We start from the raw sequence: 16,624 nt of genomic DNA on the forward strand, positions 1-16,624 counted from the left end.
AACGTCTTTTGAAGGCAACCAAAATGAAGGCAATGATAGCGTGAGGCCCAGCGACGCCACGTCCAAGGTCAGGTCACGTTTAAGTTCCCGTATCAGACTCCCTTTCCCGTCTTTATTTCCAAATTAGATTTAAAAAACACACATGGACTCGTGACATCTATTAGTGTCTTCCAAGGCTTCCTGTAATTACCCTGGCCTCTCATTTACAGGCAGATGACATGACCCAGGAGCACACGCCGGGTTAGCCAACTGTGTAAGAGAAACAGGGCTGAGGATGACAGAGGCTTCTTTTCTTTCAAGTTGGCTTGCCACTCTGTTACACACTTCTGAACCTACTCTGCATCTGACACGAAGGGGCACCCCGGCAAATTGGGAACGGCTCGGCTCCTCCGAACTCCGAGCTGGAGGACGGAAAGGCACTAATGCGGGCCGACCCATCCAGGTAGTCAAGCTCTCACAGTCAAATTTGTGAATTATTTTCTCTCCAGGCACATGCACTACGCCAGACAGTCTTCATCATTAAAGATCTTTCGCTCCTGCCTGGATTCAGCTTATTCCTTTAGCTCCGGCGAGGAGGGAGGGAGGAGGGCGAACGGAAAAAGCGATCTAAGCCATCGACGACATCCCTAAAGCCCGTGAACTGAACGCGAGCAAGCCACCCGGGGAGGTGCCGGACTCCACGCTTACTTACTCAGTGCAGATTTTGTTTTGTTTGTAAAACTTGTGCCGTGTCGCAAACAACCGAGAAATGTACTTGGCATTTTCAATATCGTCCTTGGGAAAGAAGAGATGGGGAAAAAGTAAATATTTGTTTGACTGTAGATGCGTTTCCCTAAGATTCTCCTGAACAGGGCCACATCCCTTCCTCCCATGAGGCCAAGCGCAAAACAGCACCCTGAACTGTAAACCCACATGGCGAAATCCTACGGCGCATGTGGCTAGGAAGCCCACCCAAGGGTGCAGACAGTCTGTCAGTTACAGAATCATCTAGGCTCAAGACACTGGGCTTACGCGGATGAGCTGCCGTGTCATCACAGAGTTTCAAACCAACTGCTTTAAAAAGAAAGAAATGGATGAAGACAGAGCCTGGAAGGAACACCGAGCTTCTCTGGACGGCCCTGAGGTGCATGAACAGTCTTGGTTCTCAAGGGGGCGCTCAACAGAAGGTTGAGCTACGTCAGGCCCGGTTGGGCGGCGGTGGGGAAGGAAATCCAGGTCAGCCGGCTAAAGAAAATGCCGGGCAACATCATCCAGGGGGTTCCTGGATGCAGGTTTGTAACTTGAGCGCTGAGGAGCGTGGCACACCAGACATGTGATCCACCACAAACACAGCAGGTGGAGGAACCCAAACCTCAGAGTCCAAACTCAGCTTGGAAACCTCGCATTTTGAACAGGAAATTACCACCACTACCCGGAAATGAGTAATGATAGCACTGGGCGAGGGCTAGGCAGTTATCAGTTCGAGAGAATATTTATCCTCTCATGATACGGAGAGCAAGGAAAGAATATTGTGAGGTGAGAAATCAAACAGCAAGCTGCCTGTCCGACCCTGGCCCATATTTCCATTTTGCTCACCGTGTGAAAGAGGGCAGTCTCTTCCTTGTTGATGAGCTCCACTAGAATAGTAGATTTGTTGTGAGTGATGTTCCCGATATCATTCCACCTGGTCAAAAGATAGGCAACTGGGTTTGCCAACGATGTTCCATGCAGCTATGAAATAGCGTAGGAGGGTTGTCTGCTAGTGGGGAGTCTCATTTGACAAATTATGATTTCACCACAGTTTTGAAAGCTTAACAATCTTTCTCTCCAAGCAAAAGAGGAAATCACACCATGCATTGACTTAACTACCTAAAAATGCTATAAAACATCCATCTAGGTATTGCTGTTCTTAAGGTATGGTTTCCTTCATGACTAATGATGAGGAAAATATTCGAAGATCCTCTGCCTTGTTTTTCACATTTCCAAACTGCAAAGGATTTCCCATGATCCCCGTTTTTAATAACAGAGGAGCATATTATTTTAAAGTCATGTGTTTCCAGGAATCAGGCCAAAGAATCCACACAGATTCTGTGTTGCAGCATATGCTACAGATGGATTATGCCACCAAGAAAAAGTGCCCAGGGAATGTTTAATGTGTCTCCATTTTTGTGATGGGTCACACACACACTCTCTCACACACACACACACACATACACACACAGACACACACACTTCCTTCCCTTTCCTCAGGAAGACCTTCGCTAAAATGAGACACATGAAATAACCACCAGACAAGGAAAGGTAAGCTATTGTTTCCCATCCCACTTGGAGCCAATCTTCAACCATCTCTTACTACTGCCTACCCTCTCTCTGCGCCCCAGTCTATAATTCCCTGTCCACTGCCTCTTCATGTCAACATTACACTTCCCTATCTTCCTCCTTTAAGACTCATCTCAGAAGTCATCTTCTCTCTCTTCCTCATCCCCAACCACCCACATGGGAGGAAAGAATCTGGTGTAGTCCTCTCTGGGGTACTGCATGGTATAATGATTGTTTACTTCTGTGACTAGATCCCCAACAAAGGCAAACCAGACCAGAGGCTCCCTGCCTAGAGAGTCTGCTTTCTTCATCTCTGGCCTCCACGCACTGAGCCACGTACCTGGCATGCTGCATGCAGTAAATGTTTGCTGAAAGAACCAGAAGTCATAATACTGCCTCCCATCTGTACAGAGTATGGGTTCTTCATGAACTCTCTAAGGTAGACAAGGCAGCTTGTTTCTACTTCAGAGAGAGGACAATTTAGGCACAAATGAGGACAGGACTTAGCCATGTTCACCCTGCACATCGGGGATGCAGGAGTTCTACACCTGGGGCTTCTAGGCTTTCCTCCAGTCCTTCCATTACTCCAGTACCAACTGTGTTCACAGACATCTGCCGGGGCCATACTCTCTACAGGGGCTCAACACAGCTGTCTGCTGACTTACAATTCCGTCAGATTACATCTACACGGACTCATAGCTATGTTCCTCAGTGAAGGTCTCTAGAGACAAGAGATAGTCGTTTTCCTCAGGCTCCGTTCCTTCAAATCACCTGCCAAAACTCTGGATCCACTCCTCACTCCACAGCGTGACTCTACCTGGGGGCCTTCTTACCATGACACTATGGTAGAAATAAATTCCCATCCTGTAGGGGTTTTTAAGATAAGCGCTAAAGAGGTCTGGAAGCAGTTCTTAAGGAACTGAACCAAACCATGAGTGGTTTATCGACAGCAAAGTTTCAGAGAGCTGTTTTCTTCTATTTAACCCCTGTAGCTGGAAGGCAAGACTTGTCTACTTTTCCAGCCTCAAGGAGAAAATGAAGCATTGACTGAGAACCACGTGAGACAAAATGCCTGGGCAGCTTGAAGTGGGCATAAAAATGTGAAGTTACAACTCTGTGCAATTTATGTATTTCATTTGATTACTTTATAATTTGTTGTAGGTATATGGACCTGAGGGAGTATGTCCAAAAGAAAGTAAGTTTACTCTGCAGCCACAAAGCTCTCTCTCCCCACTCCTGCCTTAATAAGGTCTCCATGCAAAGAGTAAGAGAAAATCAGTGGACAAAAATAGTATCAGGGTGGAGACCTAGCAGGGGAAAGAACCAATTAGGAAGCTTTGGGGGGGGGGGGGCGTTTGCAAAATAACCTGCATCAACTATTTATCCAGAGGGTACACAGCTGGGCAAGATCCACTTCCAGAAGGTGGATTTGGCTTTGCCTCTAAGAGCTGTCTTTGATTATCTGCACTAGGTGCACAGCTCTGCCTATCAGATGCACACACAAGAAAGCTATTCTTCTACTAAACAGTCGGCCATACTGCCCTTGTAAATGAAAGCAAGCACACAGTTTTTGAGATCGTTGACACCACGGTGACAACTATGGGCACCCATCCAAGCAAGCTCATTGACACATAAGAGAGGAGACACTCTGCCAAATCCCTATACCGGTTCTTGCCTCTTCAGCGGAGAAGAGGGTTTAAAATGTGAAATAATGCCCATCACCCAATTATCCCTTCCCACGAATGAATGAATGGAAAAGTAAAATACAAAATAAAAGTATCAGCCCTTTAATTTGTGATAACAAATTCATTGCTTTTAAAATGTATTTTCACAAATATAAAATATTCTATTTTTGATATAAAATGAGTCTTCACTCCTCTAGCATGTGTGGTTAGGCAGAGGGTGATGGAAAATGCAAAGAAGCCAGTCGGGATTTAATGACTGGGCACAGATAACACAGACAAAGGTAACCAGCAGGACTGACTAGACAGCAGGCTTCCAACCAGACTCACAGTTTTGTGCCATTCTTCTGGCTCAGCAGGGTTCAGTAGCACCTTTCCTGGAGTCAAGTGGGAAGAAAGAGCTTCCTCCATCCCCCAACCCCCAAACAGGCCTCTAGGAAAATTGAGATGCATTTCTCAGTAACTGCTCAAATCTCACAGAAGGCTGATCTTATCTGAGTTGAGAAAAGCTCAACTCTGACCCATAGTCTAGCTCTTAACTCACTGGGATCCCTGTGATCTTCGGTGGACTTTTCTAGAGTCCCTCAAGGGGAAAAAGGAAAAAGAGACAAATAAGAGACTACCTGTATATTACTGCTTGTCTTCCGATTCTGTTTCTCACAAAAATCCCCATGAAGAAAATGCCGAGGTGCACACTGTTTCCATGATTGTCCTGCAACAGATCAACAGAAGAGCAGTATGACCAAACAGATGACCAGGGGTCCCGCAAAGCCAAGCCCCTGGGCTGCAGCACCTCTCCGCCGGGGGGCGTCACACCCCGTTTTCCTGCCCGTGGACGAATGAACCAGACAGCATCAGGTCAACGGGCAACTCAGCCCTGAAGTGACTCAGCCTGCTGCACAGCCCAGTGCGCCGTACACACACATATATATTGTTTTCTTTTACCTCAAATTGTCACATTTTTCCTGTTCAAGAGAGAATTTCAGGATTTTCTCAGATCTGTTGGCAGTTAAGAGTTTCTCTTTCATGAACATCTATGAATACCTTTTTCACTTTGGTTTTTTTAAATCAAAATGGCACACGTCCATAGTTTGAATATGTATGCACATCACATGCATGTGATTACATGTGCCCTCGGTTTGCGGGACCCAGTGGATCCTTTGGAGCCTGTTAAAAGAAGCCAACAGCAGACCCAGCCCCACCATTTCCTCTCCCCAGAGACACCGACTTCCACTGCTTAATGCCCTTGTGGGTGTCTATTTGCATCCACGGTGCTTGGTGTTTCTTTTTTTTTTCTTAAAGATTTTATTTATTTATTCGACAGAGAGAAAGAGAGAGAGATCACAAGCAGCCAGAGAGGCAGGCAGAGAAAGAAGCAGGCTCCCTGCTGAGCAGAGAGCCTGATGTGGGGCTCGATCCCAGGACCCTGAGACCATGACCTGAGTCAAAGGCAGAGGCTTAACCCACTGAACCACCTAGGCGCCCCTGCTTGGTCTTTTAATTTACAACCTCATGGTCCTCAGTCCTGGGATCCTCTCTTCTTCTTTTGGAACACCCATTATTCAGATGTTGGACATCTGGGCCCAGTTTCTAATCTTATCTCCCACCTCCCACATTCCCTAACTTTGTTTTTTGGTGAGATTTTATCTTGTAACCTATTACCTCTCCCATTTCTGATATCATATTTTTAATTTCTGAGAGATCTTTTTTTTTTTTTTAATGTTCCTTTTTTTTTTTTAAGATTTTGTTTATTTTTTGTCAGAGAGAGAGAGAGAGAGAGAGAGAGAGCGAGCACAAGCAGCAGGAGGGGCAGAGGAAGAAGGAGAAGCAGGTTCCCTGCTGAGAAGAGAGCCCAATGCGGGACTCGAACCCAGGATCCTGGGATCATGGCCTTAGCCAAAGGCAGAGAGTTAACTGACTGAGCCACCCAGGTGCCCCTGAATGTTCTTTTTTTTTTTTTTTTTAAAGATTTGATTTATTTATTTGACATAGAAAGAGAGATCACAAGTAGGCAGAGAGGCAGGCAGAGAGAGAGGGGGAAGCAGGCTCCCTGCTGAGCAGACAGCCCGATGCGACCCTGAGATCATGACCTGAGCCGAAGGCAAAGGCTTTAACCCACTGAGCCACCCAGGCACCCCTGAATGTTCCTTTTTAAAAGCAATCTATTCCTTTAAGGAGGAGAGATATTTTTGTCTTTTTATCTGGGAGACTCCGAGGACGATATTTCAGGCACGGGAGTTCTCCACCTTGCAGAGTCTCTGCACCTTCTAGGCTGCTTCGCTCCCTTTGCCCTGGTCTCTGTCATTCCTTGGGGGCCTGAAGGGTGATGCTCAGGCCTCTATTCATGCTACGGATCGGGACGCTCAGCACTGGCTGGGAGCTCCCTGAGCACAGGAGGGGCGTGAGGACAGCAGAGCTGCGGGGCAGTCTGCTGGGCCCTGGGCTGAGGAAGCCCAGATGACTCGTCTTCACTCTGGTGTCCTGGTCCAGTCAGGTGTTTCCACCTCCTGCCTGGGGGAGCACAGCCTGCTGCCAGTGTGCCTGCAAGGAGAGCGGGGACAAGGCTTGCCATCCAGGGAGTAAACTGTCCCTCGGCCCCCCGCTTTTACCGGGGACATCCTCTTTGTGGAGTGAGCAGAGGTGGCGTGCACAACTGGGCCCAAGATGGAAAAGAAGGATGTCTGTGTTCCCCAGAACACCTGATCCCATGCGAGACACGAAGACGGCAGTGTCCCTCTGCAGGGACCTCTTCTCAACCCACTCAGCAAAGTGCGCATTAGAACAGGGCTGTGCGAACAGGGACAGAGAGAGGGCTGAACCACTGCTGGAGGCAAAGCAGAGAGAGGGTCAGGAGACAAGACGTGCGAAGGAAAACAAGTGCCTTGGGAGTCAGGAGAAGTTGCAAGTAAATCATACTGTAGAAAAATATGTGCGAGGGGGCGCCTGGGTGGCTCAGTTGTTAAGCATTTGCCTTCAGCTCAGGTTGTGATCCCAGGGACCTGGGATCGAGCCCTGCATCAGGCTCCTTGCTCAGCAGAGAGCCTGCTTCTCCCTCTCCCACTCTCCCGCTCTTCTCTTGCTGTCTCTGTCTCTGTCAAACAAATAAATAAAATATTTAAAATTGTATATATATAAAATTATATATGCATATTATTATGTGTATGTATATTATTACACATATATGTATATAATATGCATTATATAATATATAATTATACACACACATACACACACACACACACATATATAAAGAAGCCAGGTAAAGTGGAGATGGGAAAGAAAATTCTGTGGAAATCCTTCCGGGGCACTTTGCCCTTAGATGGCTGGGCGCAGCAGTCTGCTGGTGATGGGACCGCGGGAGGAGTTCCCCAGGGCCAGGCAATGGCAAAAGCACAGGACGGATGCTCAGGCACTGTGTCTGTCAGAACTTAAAGGCTCCGAGTCAAACTCGGCGAAGGATGGAGGCTCCAAACACAAGCAGCCTCCCAGTGTCCATGGGCTCCGACAACATAGGAGCGACTGAGGCGACTGCCCTCCTCGGTGCGGAGGGGGAGGGGCGGGCCTGCCAGGGAGTGGACTGGTCCTCCTTCCACCTTGAAAAATTCTGAAGAACCATTCAGGGAAAAGCCCACGCTACGTGGAAATGTTCTTCCTTATGACACATCCACAGCAAGCTCCTTTGCTTCATTAAGTTGGTCAAGAAGGACCCGCACTAACCCAGAGGGGCTCCATCACTCCTCAGTCTGCCCCTCAACCCTCCCTGCCTGCAGGAGCACAGATCTCAGAGCTGACCACGGTCCCACCCCAACTGGCCCTGCTGCCCCGGCCACCATCCTCCGGTCTCTGGGAGTCACGTGGTCTGGAGGCGGTCCCCTGAGTCATGAACACATACGTGGGCAAAAAGACAACGCTGGCTACGTCACACTCCCTGGCAGTGAGTCAGCAGTGCCTGTCCGCCCACTCAGACCAAGGTACAGTATCCCCCTTGTGCTCTTCCCACTGAAGAACATACCAGAAAGTGCATCAGAAACAAGCACAGTGGGTTTCGACACTACTTCCACTGCCCCAACTTCCCACAGCACAGAAATCCTGAAAACAGCACAAGTAAATGAGCCCAACAACTAAACCCCCAACTTCCTGGGATGGACAAGGAACCTTGGGATGGGTTTTCTGGAAGTGAAGAAAAGTTTACCCTGATTTTTCAATGACCCAACATATCATGACTATATATGGGCTGCTGAAATGTAAGTGGGATGCAGATGGCTTCATAAGGCATTACTGCAATGAAAATGGATTACAACCCTATGAAGGGCAGCCATTAGAGAAGCAAAAGAAAATTAAACAAATCTAAAAGAGAGTCATTTAGCCCTTTCCGCAAGCTGCGGCCACCCTGCTCGTTCTACTTGATGCGCATGGGCAGCTCTCATCAAGGCAAATTGCAAACGTGCAGCAGAGGGGGAACAGAACACTTATAAAACAGCCAGCGGAGCCACTTTGGAGGGAAATGTTTGTGCTAAAATCGCACCATCACCCAAATGGCTGAAATGTGCCAGTTGCTTTAGGTTTCTGATAAAACTCTGGCTTTTGTGAAGTTGGTCAGTAGAGAGAAGAAAATGAGTTTAGATTATGGGCTCAGGTCTATAAATGACCAAGCACCATGACCCCCACCCCCAACCACACCCACTTCAGGAGGTGGATTTGTTGCAAAAGATGTACTGTGCTGTAACAGTTTCCTAGGCACAGTTTCCAGAAGATTCTGAAGGGGATTCCAGAAGATTCCACAAGGCAAGCTCTATGGAGCTCGAGAAATAAAGTGTGATTGCATATAAGAAATTGTTTCTTTCTGCCTCACAAGCAATTATCCCCGTATCAGCTCAAATGAGAGAAAAGAGAATAAGCACGTAAAACCAGGGGTCAGGGTCTTTATATTAAGGCATTTGCTTGTCCTGTTGCAAAACTGCCGGTGACTGTATAAATTCACAGTGCTGGATGGGCTGGTGTTTGGGACTCACTCAGATGGTGTATCACCAACAAGCTATTCTGCCCAAGACCATGGAAAGCTTCAAAATCTCTTAGTTAAGGAAAAGTGTTTGTGGGACACCTGGGTGGCTCAGTTGTTAAAGGCTTTGCCTTGGGCTCAGGTCACAATCCCAAGGTCATGAGATCGAGCCCTGCATCAGGCTCCTTGCTCGGCAGAGAGCCTGCTTCTCCCTCTGCCTCCTACTCCCCCTGCTTATGCTCTCTCTCTCGGAGACAAAAAAAGTCTTAGAAAAAAAGAAAGAAAAATTGTTTGCATTCTAAAGTAATTTGGATTTGCCAACTAATGCCACGTAGTGACCAGGCAGCCAGGTCGTTCTGGCCTGCTGCCTGTCATTGCCGGCTCTCTGACCGCTGCACCATTGTGAGAAAGCTGAAGAACGAATGAGCCAGGGTCTGCTGGGTCTGCTACCTTCACAGAGAAGATCTCCTGTCCAAATCCATCCAAACGTTCCACTTCGTTGATGTACATGAGCTCAGCTTCTGCAGGCAGGATCCCGCTAAAATCACAACAGCATCAAAGAAGGAAACGGTTAGGGCCAACAAAGGCAGGAGAAGCTCCTACCCTCCTGATGGCGAAGTCCAGAGCTGTGGTTTAGCTCCAGTTCCGGGAAGAGCAAGCATCACCCAACTGTGAGGATACGCTGCATTACTCAGTAATTCATTAACATAATCCCCACCGGCCTTTACTCAACGGGGAATAATCAGAGGAAGGTAAAGTGTTTAATTAAGAGCCACAGCCCTATAAACACTAATTATTCCTGACATCTCCGTGAATAAAGCTGCGTGCTTTAAAAAAATAATTAAAAAAAAAAGTTATTTTTCTCCCACCTGGGGGGAAAAAACCTCCACTGTTAAGAAAAAAAGGGGTTAAAAGGAAAAAGTTTAGGAGGATGCTATTTGGGGAGCTCAGTGGTCAAGATGAGAGAGCCTGAGACACCTGCATAGGTCCTCTGCGGTCTGAAGGGGGCCTGTTTGTTCTCCATTGGTCCCAGAACGATGCTCTCCCTCTTGACCTTGACTTTCCCACCCAAAGCCCCTCTTCAGGTCTTCACACAGCTCAAGCGGCTCCCCAGCTATGGCAACAGAGCTTCAGGAAGGTCAGAGAGGCGAATTCTCCACGTGTGCGTGAGCTTGCTCGTGGTCAAGCAGAAAAGGAAAAAAAGGAAAAAAGAGGAAGAAAAAAGAGAACAGGAGAAAGGGGCGGAAGGGCAACGGGCAGAGTTTTTGGATCTACCGGCGTCGGGGAGATACGGGGCGGGGCGGGGGGCGCTGACTCAGCCAGGGGCCATGCTGGGAGCCATCGCCTCGGCTGGCCTTACCTGTGGGCTTTGTGTTCCTGGGCTACCTTCTGTGTGAGCTCCTCCAGAACCGCCTCTTCCAGGGCCAAATCCTATGGACACAGAAGCAGTTAGGGCCATTTACTCTTGTGCGTATAAACCTTAGGCGCTCTCTCCTCCAGAACACGTTCCTGAGCAGCCTCCCTTCCTCCATCTCCTCTGTGCTCCTTCAAGTCCAAGGCTGTCCACTGTAGGACCAGGGTCCACAGTGATTTCTGGGACAGGGCTCTCCACAGCAGCCTAGGCTCTCGGCTTATGACTAACATGCCTATTTCAAGGCACGGTTTCTGTCGCTGCCTACATTCTGCAGGGTCCGAGAGGAGTGCTTTTTTCATTTACCTTCTGCCCTGTCTGCCCCTCAGACTCACTTTTATTGATATTGCTTTGTCAGTACTCATGTGGTTTTTTAAAAAATTTATTTATTAGAGAGAGAGAGAGAGCAGGGGGAGGGGCAGAGGGAGAGAGAGAATCTCAAGCAGACTCCCCGCTAAGCGTGGAGCCTGACATAGGCCTTGATCCAAGGACCCCAAGATTATGACCTGAACTGAAATCAATAGTCAGACACTCAATCAACTGAGCCACTCAGGCACCCCAGTACTTGCATTTTAACAATCAGGGTACAGGCACATGAATTTCCAGCCCCATTACCCTTTCAAAAGCTGAGTCTAGAAGGGGCCTGTGTCCCGCCTTTTCTGACTACCACCTTAGCATCCGTGAGCTAATTCAGAGCTACCTGAAGGCAGAGAAGGCTCATTCGGATGTTACTCGACAGCCTTGGGAGCAGAGGCGGCCATGCGGGCTGAAACTAGGGAGTTCTGTAAGGTCACAGTGTGTAGCTGAGCAGCTGCTTTCTCAGCCACCTGACTCCAGGCCTCTGGGACCCCTGGTGTGCTGGCTCCCAAGCGCTGAGAGCCAACCGCCCACGCCTCTCCCCCACACCCCTTCAGTGACAGCGGGAGCACATCAGGGATTGTTAAACATAACACTGTCTAGGATGGAGAGATGATCTGAAGGCAAAATCCAAGACAGGGAGACCAGAGCAAATAGGCCCTGGGACCCTGACAGAGCTCCTCGCACCGCTGGTGGTAACTTGGGGGGGCTCAAGCCAAGGGCCAGCTGCCTCGGATCCTCTGGGGAAGCAGCTTTCATGCGCCCTGCCCCAGGCGGATAAGCACTGCGGAGGACACCGATATGCACCATTTCCCTCTGAGCTCCAGACGGGCGGTCAGAAGGGGCTCAGCAATGTGTCCTGCTGAAGCCTTCTGAGGCTCATCGTAAACTTTGGGGGTGGGGGGCTGGGGGACAGTACCCCCAAAAAAGTCTACCTCAAAACTGCAATAAAGAGCCCATCACAAATCAGGAAAACATGAAAAATCAGGTTCTCCTAAAGCTGGGAAACGAGGGTGTGACTACATGCTGGAAATCCTACAGGTGGTCCCGAGCAACCTCAGAGAAGGTGCAGAACTCCTGGCCGCTCTGAGTCTCCATGCATTAACGGATGAATGTGCTGCTTCCTGTTCAGCCATCTGCTGACAGGACTCAAGCCCGTGGGAGGGGACATGCTCAGTTCTATGTCAGGGAACAAGGACCGCGTAGCCTAGAAATGGAGTCCCGTGCGCAGCACCCCTAGCTATGGAGCGGAGGTGATAACCCGCTACTAATTTTGCAAAGCTAATGAAAGATATGTGGCCATAGAAGAAAATAAAAACAGGTAAGCGAAGATCGGAAAGTGCTCCATGAAACCTCAGCTTCCCACTTTTAGAGAAGAGAAAGTCCCAAAGTGCCCCTCTGGTGTGTACACGATGCGAGCACCTCCGTCTGCGCCCCGGGGCCCCCGTGAGGTATGTGCCCCCGCCACAGAGGACGCGCGCAGGAACGGCCGAGTGCGTGCCTGCACACAGCCGCACACCTGTGGAGGGCCCTGGGTACTTAACTTTGTTCTTTTCTCTGCTGCAGAAATGCCATTTGACAAATTCGGTTGCTTTATAAGATCAAACGAGGCCATTCATCCCATCTTCCCTCCCCCACCAAAGGAATGCATTCTTCTCTTTGAAAGCTCTAGTGGAACCAAGCAGAAAGTTTACCCCCTTCCATGGCTCCCCACTGCCTGCTCAATTAGGTCAACACCTGCGCGGGGTATTTAGACCATTCTTCAGGGTGACCCAGCCTCCCCCCCTTCCAGACCTCTGATCTCCAGGGTTCAAGGCTTCGGGCAAACGCCTCCTCCTAACAGAATGCTTGTACGTCTCCTGACACACTCACAGCGACCTTTCCTGAAGAACCCCCTGCACCCAAGGCCCATCACATGGAGTGAAAGGTCACCCCGTCCTTCAGTGCCATCCCAGCTCCCCTTCCCTTGACAGGGCTCTCGCACTCCCCCCAAGCTGGATGGAAGCCGATGCCCTTCCACTGTGGGTGGGGCTCCTACGGCCCTCCCCAAGTCTGCCTACGGTCTGTCTCACACACTTGTCTGGATGCTCATCCCATCCTGTACCCTTGTCACCCTCCCTCTACCCCATGACAGGCACTTAAGGGCAAGCCGCTCTTCTCCACATCGCGGCTGGCCCGTCCCGGGGCTCTTACACAATGCGGGCTGACACGCGCTCCTCCACAGGAAGTGATCCAGAAACGCTCCCTGAACTGAACCCCATAAGCGACGTGTAAGTTTCCCATGATCAGACTGGAGTTTCCCCTCGTGCAGAGCTGGTTAATGATCGTATTTACCCTCTGCCTGCCCTCTGCTTACATTTCAAAATGCATGCACTCTTGGTGCCTGAAAAACATGGTCTTGGGCATCCTTGAGCTTGTATACCAGAGACGGGACCGTCACGCTAATAGTAGGATGAGAAGGAAGCCAAGGACCAACACAAAGAATAAACACTGAGAATTCGCCATGTGCCCAGTTATGTCACTTGCACCCTCTCCGTTCACAACTGGGATAGGCATTCTTAGATGAAAAAATGGACACTTCGGGTAACTAATGAATTAAATTTTAAAACAAATGGGGCGCCTGGGTGGCTCAGTGGGTTAAGCTGCTGCCTTCAGCTCAGGTCATGATCTCTGAGTCCTGGGATCGAGTCCCGCATCGGGCTTTCTGCTCAGCAGAGAGCCTGCTTCCCTCTCTCTCTCTGCCTGCCTCTCCATCTACTTGTGATTTCTCTCTGTCAAATAAATAAATAAAATCTTTTAAAAAAATTTTTTTTAAACAAATGGAATTAAATAATAGCCCGAGTTTGCACAGCTGTTAAGTGGCCCCGCCAGGACATGGACACAGAATGCTTGGCTCCTGGAGCCCGCACCCCGTGACCGCAGGCCACAGTGTATCCAGGCTACGGCACGGGGTGGAGAGACGTGGCAGAAGGCTGGGAACATTCCAGATTCAGACATACACGCTGACAACACTGCTATCCAACAGGACTTTCTGCAATGATAGACATGTTCTGTATCTGAGTTTTCCGGTACAGTAGCTACTAGCCACATGTGGCTACTGACCATTGTTTTAAATGTATCTAATGCAACTGAGGAACTCAATTTTTAATTTCAACTTTAATTCACTTAAATTTGAATGTAAATAGCCACCTGTCAATATAAGTAGCTGAGGTCCCAAAGAGGGTATTTTTTAAAATTTTTATTTATTTTTTTAAAGACTTATTTGAGAGAGGGAGAGGGATAGAGGGGGGAGAAGAAAATCCTCAAGCAGATTCCTTGCTCAGAGCCCAGTGGAGAACAGTCTCATTCTGAAAAAGGCACGACATATAAAATAACTCCTTCCAGCCTTCAGATGGCACTTGGACCGGTCAAAGCATTGTAACATCTACAAACTCACAAAAAATTGTAAACAGCACCCATGCCTGGCCTCTGCCTAAAGGCTATGTGATTAAGACCTTTACGGAGAGAAAGTAGGGGGAAATGTAGAAAATTATCAACCCAATTCATTGCCTCCACTGACAAAAAATATACACTTTCTAAAACTCTAAGGTATGAGCTTCACTTTCCTCCCACTAAGCCCAGCGGGAAACCTCCCAATGACAGAGGTGAGCCTCTGAGACCATCTCCGTCAAGCCTGTGGGCACCAAACCCTACGAAGAGCTTCTCTGCTAGATAATATGTTGATCTCTTTGAATGAAGGTCGATCTGCTGGGTAGAATTAACAAGGCATGAAAACGACAGACCAATCAGGTAATACTGCCGTTTTCTTGAAGGGAAGAAGAGTAAGGACAGAGTTATTCATGAAAAACCCAGAGCTCTTACAGTATTTCCCCAAGCAATAAGAATTGAGATAAGTCTGCAGCCACTTAAGATCATTGCACACTCTGATGGGGAACAGTAAATGCAGCTCTGCTCATGCTAGGCTTGCAGGCCTGACCCGTTGTCACCACTCTACTGGCTCCCATATGCCACAGCCTCCTGGATGCCAAGTTCCTCTCATTTTACTTCCAAATATCTCTTGTATTGCCATCTTATTTGTACTGTCACTCTTAACACCTAAATTACCTCTTTGCCAAGAGCACCACGCAGATTCTCATCTGACCTACTTTCCCAAATGATCTTAATGCTCTAATCCAGCTGTTCTCAAAGTGTGGGGTCTGCACATCCACCGACAGAGCCCAGGTGTTCTCAGGCCTGAGATGTTTCATCCTCGCTGCGGCCCCTCCCCTCTGCCACTCCGGAGCGACAGTCAGACTCATCGCTGACTTTCGCAATCACTCATGCCACCTTAGCCCTGCTCTCTCTCTCCGTCTAGATCATGCTTGGCTCCCTCTTGTCCGCCTGCTGCAATCCTGGCCACTCTTTGAGCTCCGACTCACACACCATTCCTCTTTAAACCTTCCCGACCCGCCCCCCAAGCGGATGTAACTTCGCCCCACGTAGAATCCCGACTGCCCTTCATTACACTCGGCCTGGCCTTCTGTTCCGCAAACTTCCTATTTACTCAACTACTCTGTGGCCTGCGCACCGTTTCTTAAATAACTTCACCCTCTGGGCGTTAGTTACCCAAGTTAGTGCTTTGAGCAAAACAGTCGATTAAAAAAACAAACAAACGAGGGGTGAATGATCAGGGTTTCTAAAATCAGAGCCAGGATGCTGCAGTGGGGATAGCTTTTCAAACATTTTAATCCTTCCTCATAACTCTTCTCATTTACCCCAAAGCTACCAAACACACACACACACACACACACACACACACACACACATATACATACATACATATACACACACATTCCCCAGGGATTAAAACTTAGCCTCATTCCTAATTTAACCCAAGATTGGACATTTGACTTCATGGACTCATTCAGTGAATTTTTATGCAGGCAGACTTCATGCCGGACAACAGTGACAAGACAGAGAGGGTCCCCTGCTTCACGACTTTACAGCTGACATTCTAGCTGACAATCAATACTGAACATGTTTAGATACTGAAAGAATCCTGAAGTATATGCACATGAAAGGTGATTTAGCAGGAAGTCGTGGATGGCTGTCGTCTATCACACAGGTGGTTGAAGAACAGGAATGCCTCTTGGAGGAGGTGATATTTAAATCAAGACCTCAACGTCAAGTCTCTGAAAGATCTGGGGCAGAGCACTGAAGGTACAGGAAAACCAAGACGAAGGCTCTGGGATAGGAGCAAGCTTGATGTGTTCAGAAAGGAAGAGCACCAGGGCTCTGGAAAGTAGTGAAACTGGGGATCGGGGGTGGGGGGTGTTGAAGGGATGGGGAAGTGTCTTGAGGAGGTGAGAAAAAGCACATTTACTTTTCCAGTGTTTTTACAAAATGTGTCCCTACTTTATGAATGCATGGACTTGCTTCTCCAGGGACTATGTGTATGGAAAATCCTCTGAGATTTTCAAAGGCAAAACTTACACAACCAAAGAAGGTAGAAAATTAATTAAGAAAAAGGAAATTGCACTTACCATAGGAAATAGCACATATTCTCTGAGGAAATCTTGAGAATCAAACTGATTGTAGTCTCCAAAATCAGCTGAGAAGAAAGGGGGAGGGGAGGAGATGGAGTAAGTGAAATTAAAGATGGAATAAAATAAGAGTAAAATTACTGCCACATTTAGTATCCTACTTCATCCTTTTTCCACACTAGTAAATAAAAACAGTGCCATAATGCGTTTGATATCGTTACCACTTTTACTTAGCAATACTGTAAAATATCAGCATGTAAGCGCAGTTACACAATTGTCTAGGGGGAAAAAAAAAAAACGGGGAAATTTGAAAGTGATCCCTAAGCTATTTTAAAAATTTGAAACAAACCTATAC

General features: G+C 48.2%; 1 protein-coding gene across 2 annotated transcripts in view; it reads right to left on the bottom strand.

The window, feature by feature from the left end:
- The window catches only part of PTPN14 (protein tyrosine phosphatase non-receptor type 14), a 169,756-nt gene that overhangs the window by 32,943 nt on the left and 120,189 nt on the right, over positions 1-16,624 (bottom strand). For both annotated transcript variants that reach the window (XM_059412690.1, XM_059412691.1), the window contains exons 5-10: positions 16,270-16,337; positions 10,340-10,410; positions 9,430-9,517; positions 4,604-4,692; positions 1,576-1,663; positions 692-774 (exon numbers count right to left, since the gene is read on the bottom strand). In XM_059412690.1, coding sequence (XP_059268673.1) covers positions 692-774; positions 1,576-1,663; positions 4,604-4,692; positions 9,430-9,517; positions 10,340-10,410; positions 16,270-16,337 — 487 coding nt within the window. The remainder of the gene's footprint in view (positions 1-691; positions 775-1,575; positions 1,664-4,603; positions 4,693-9,429; positions 9,518-10,339; positions 10,411-16,269; positions 16,338-16,624) is intronic.

This window comes from Mustela nigripes, chromosome 10, assembly GCF_022355385.1.
Source record: "Mustela nigripes isolate SB6536 chromosome 10, MUSNIG.SB6536, whole genome shotgun sequence".
Taxonomy (NCBI): Eukaryota; Metazoa; Chordata; class Mammalia; order Carnivora; family Mustelidae; genus Mustela; species Mustela nigripes.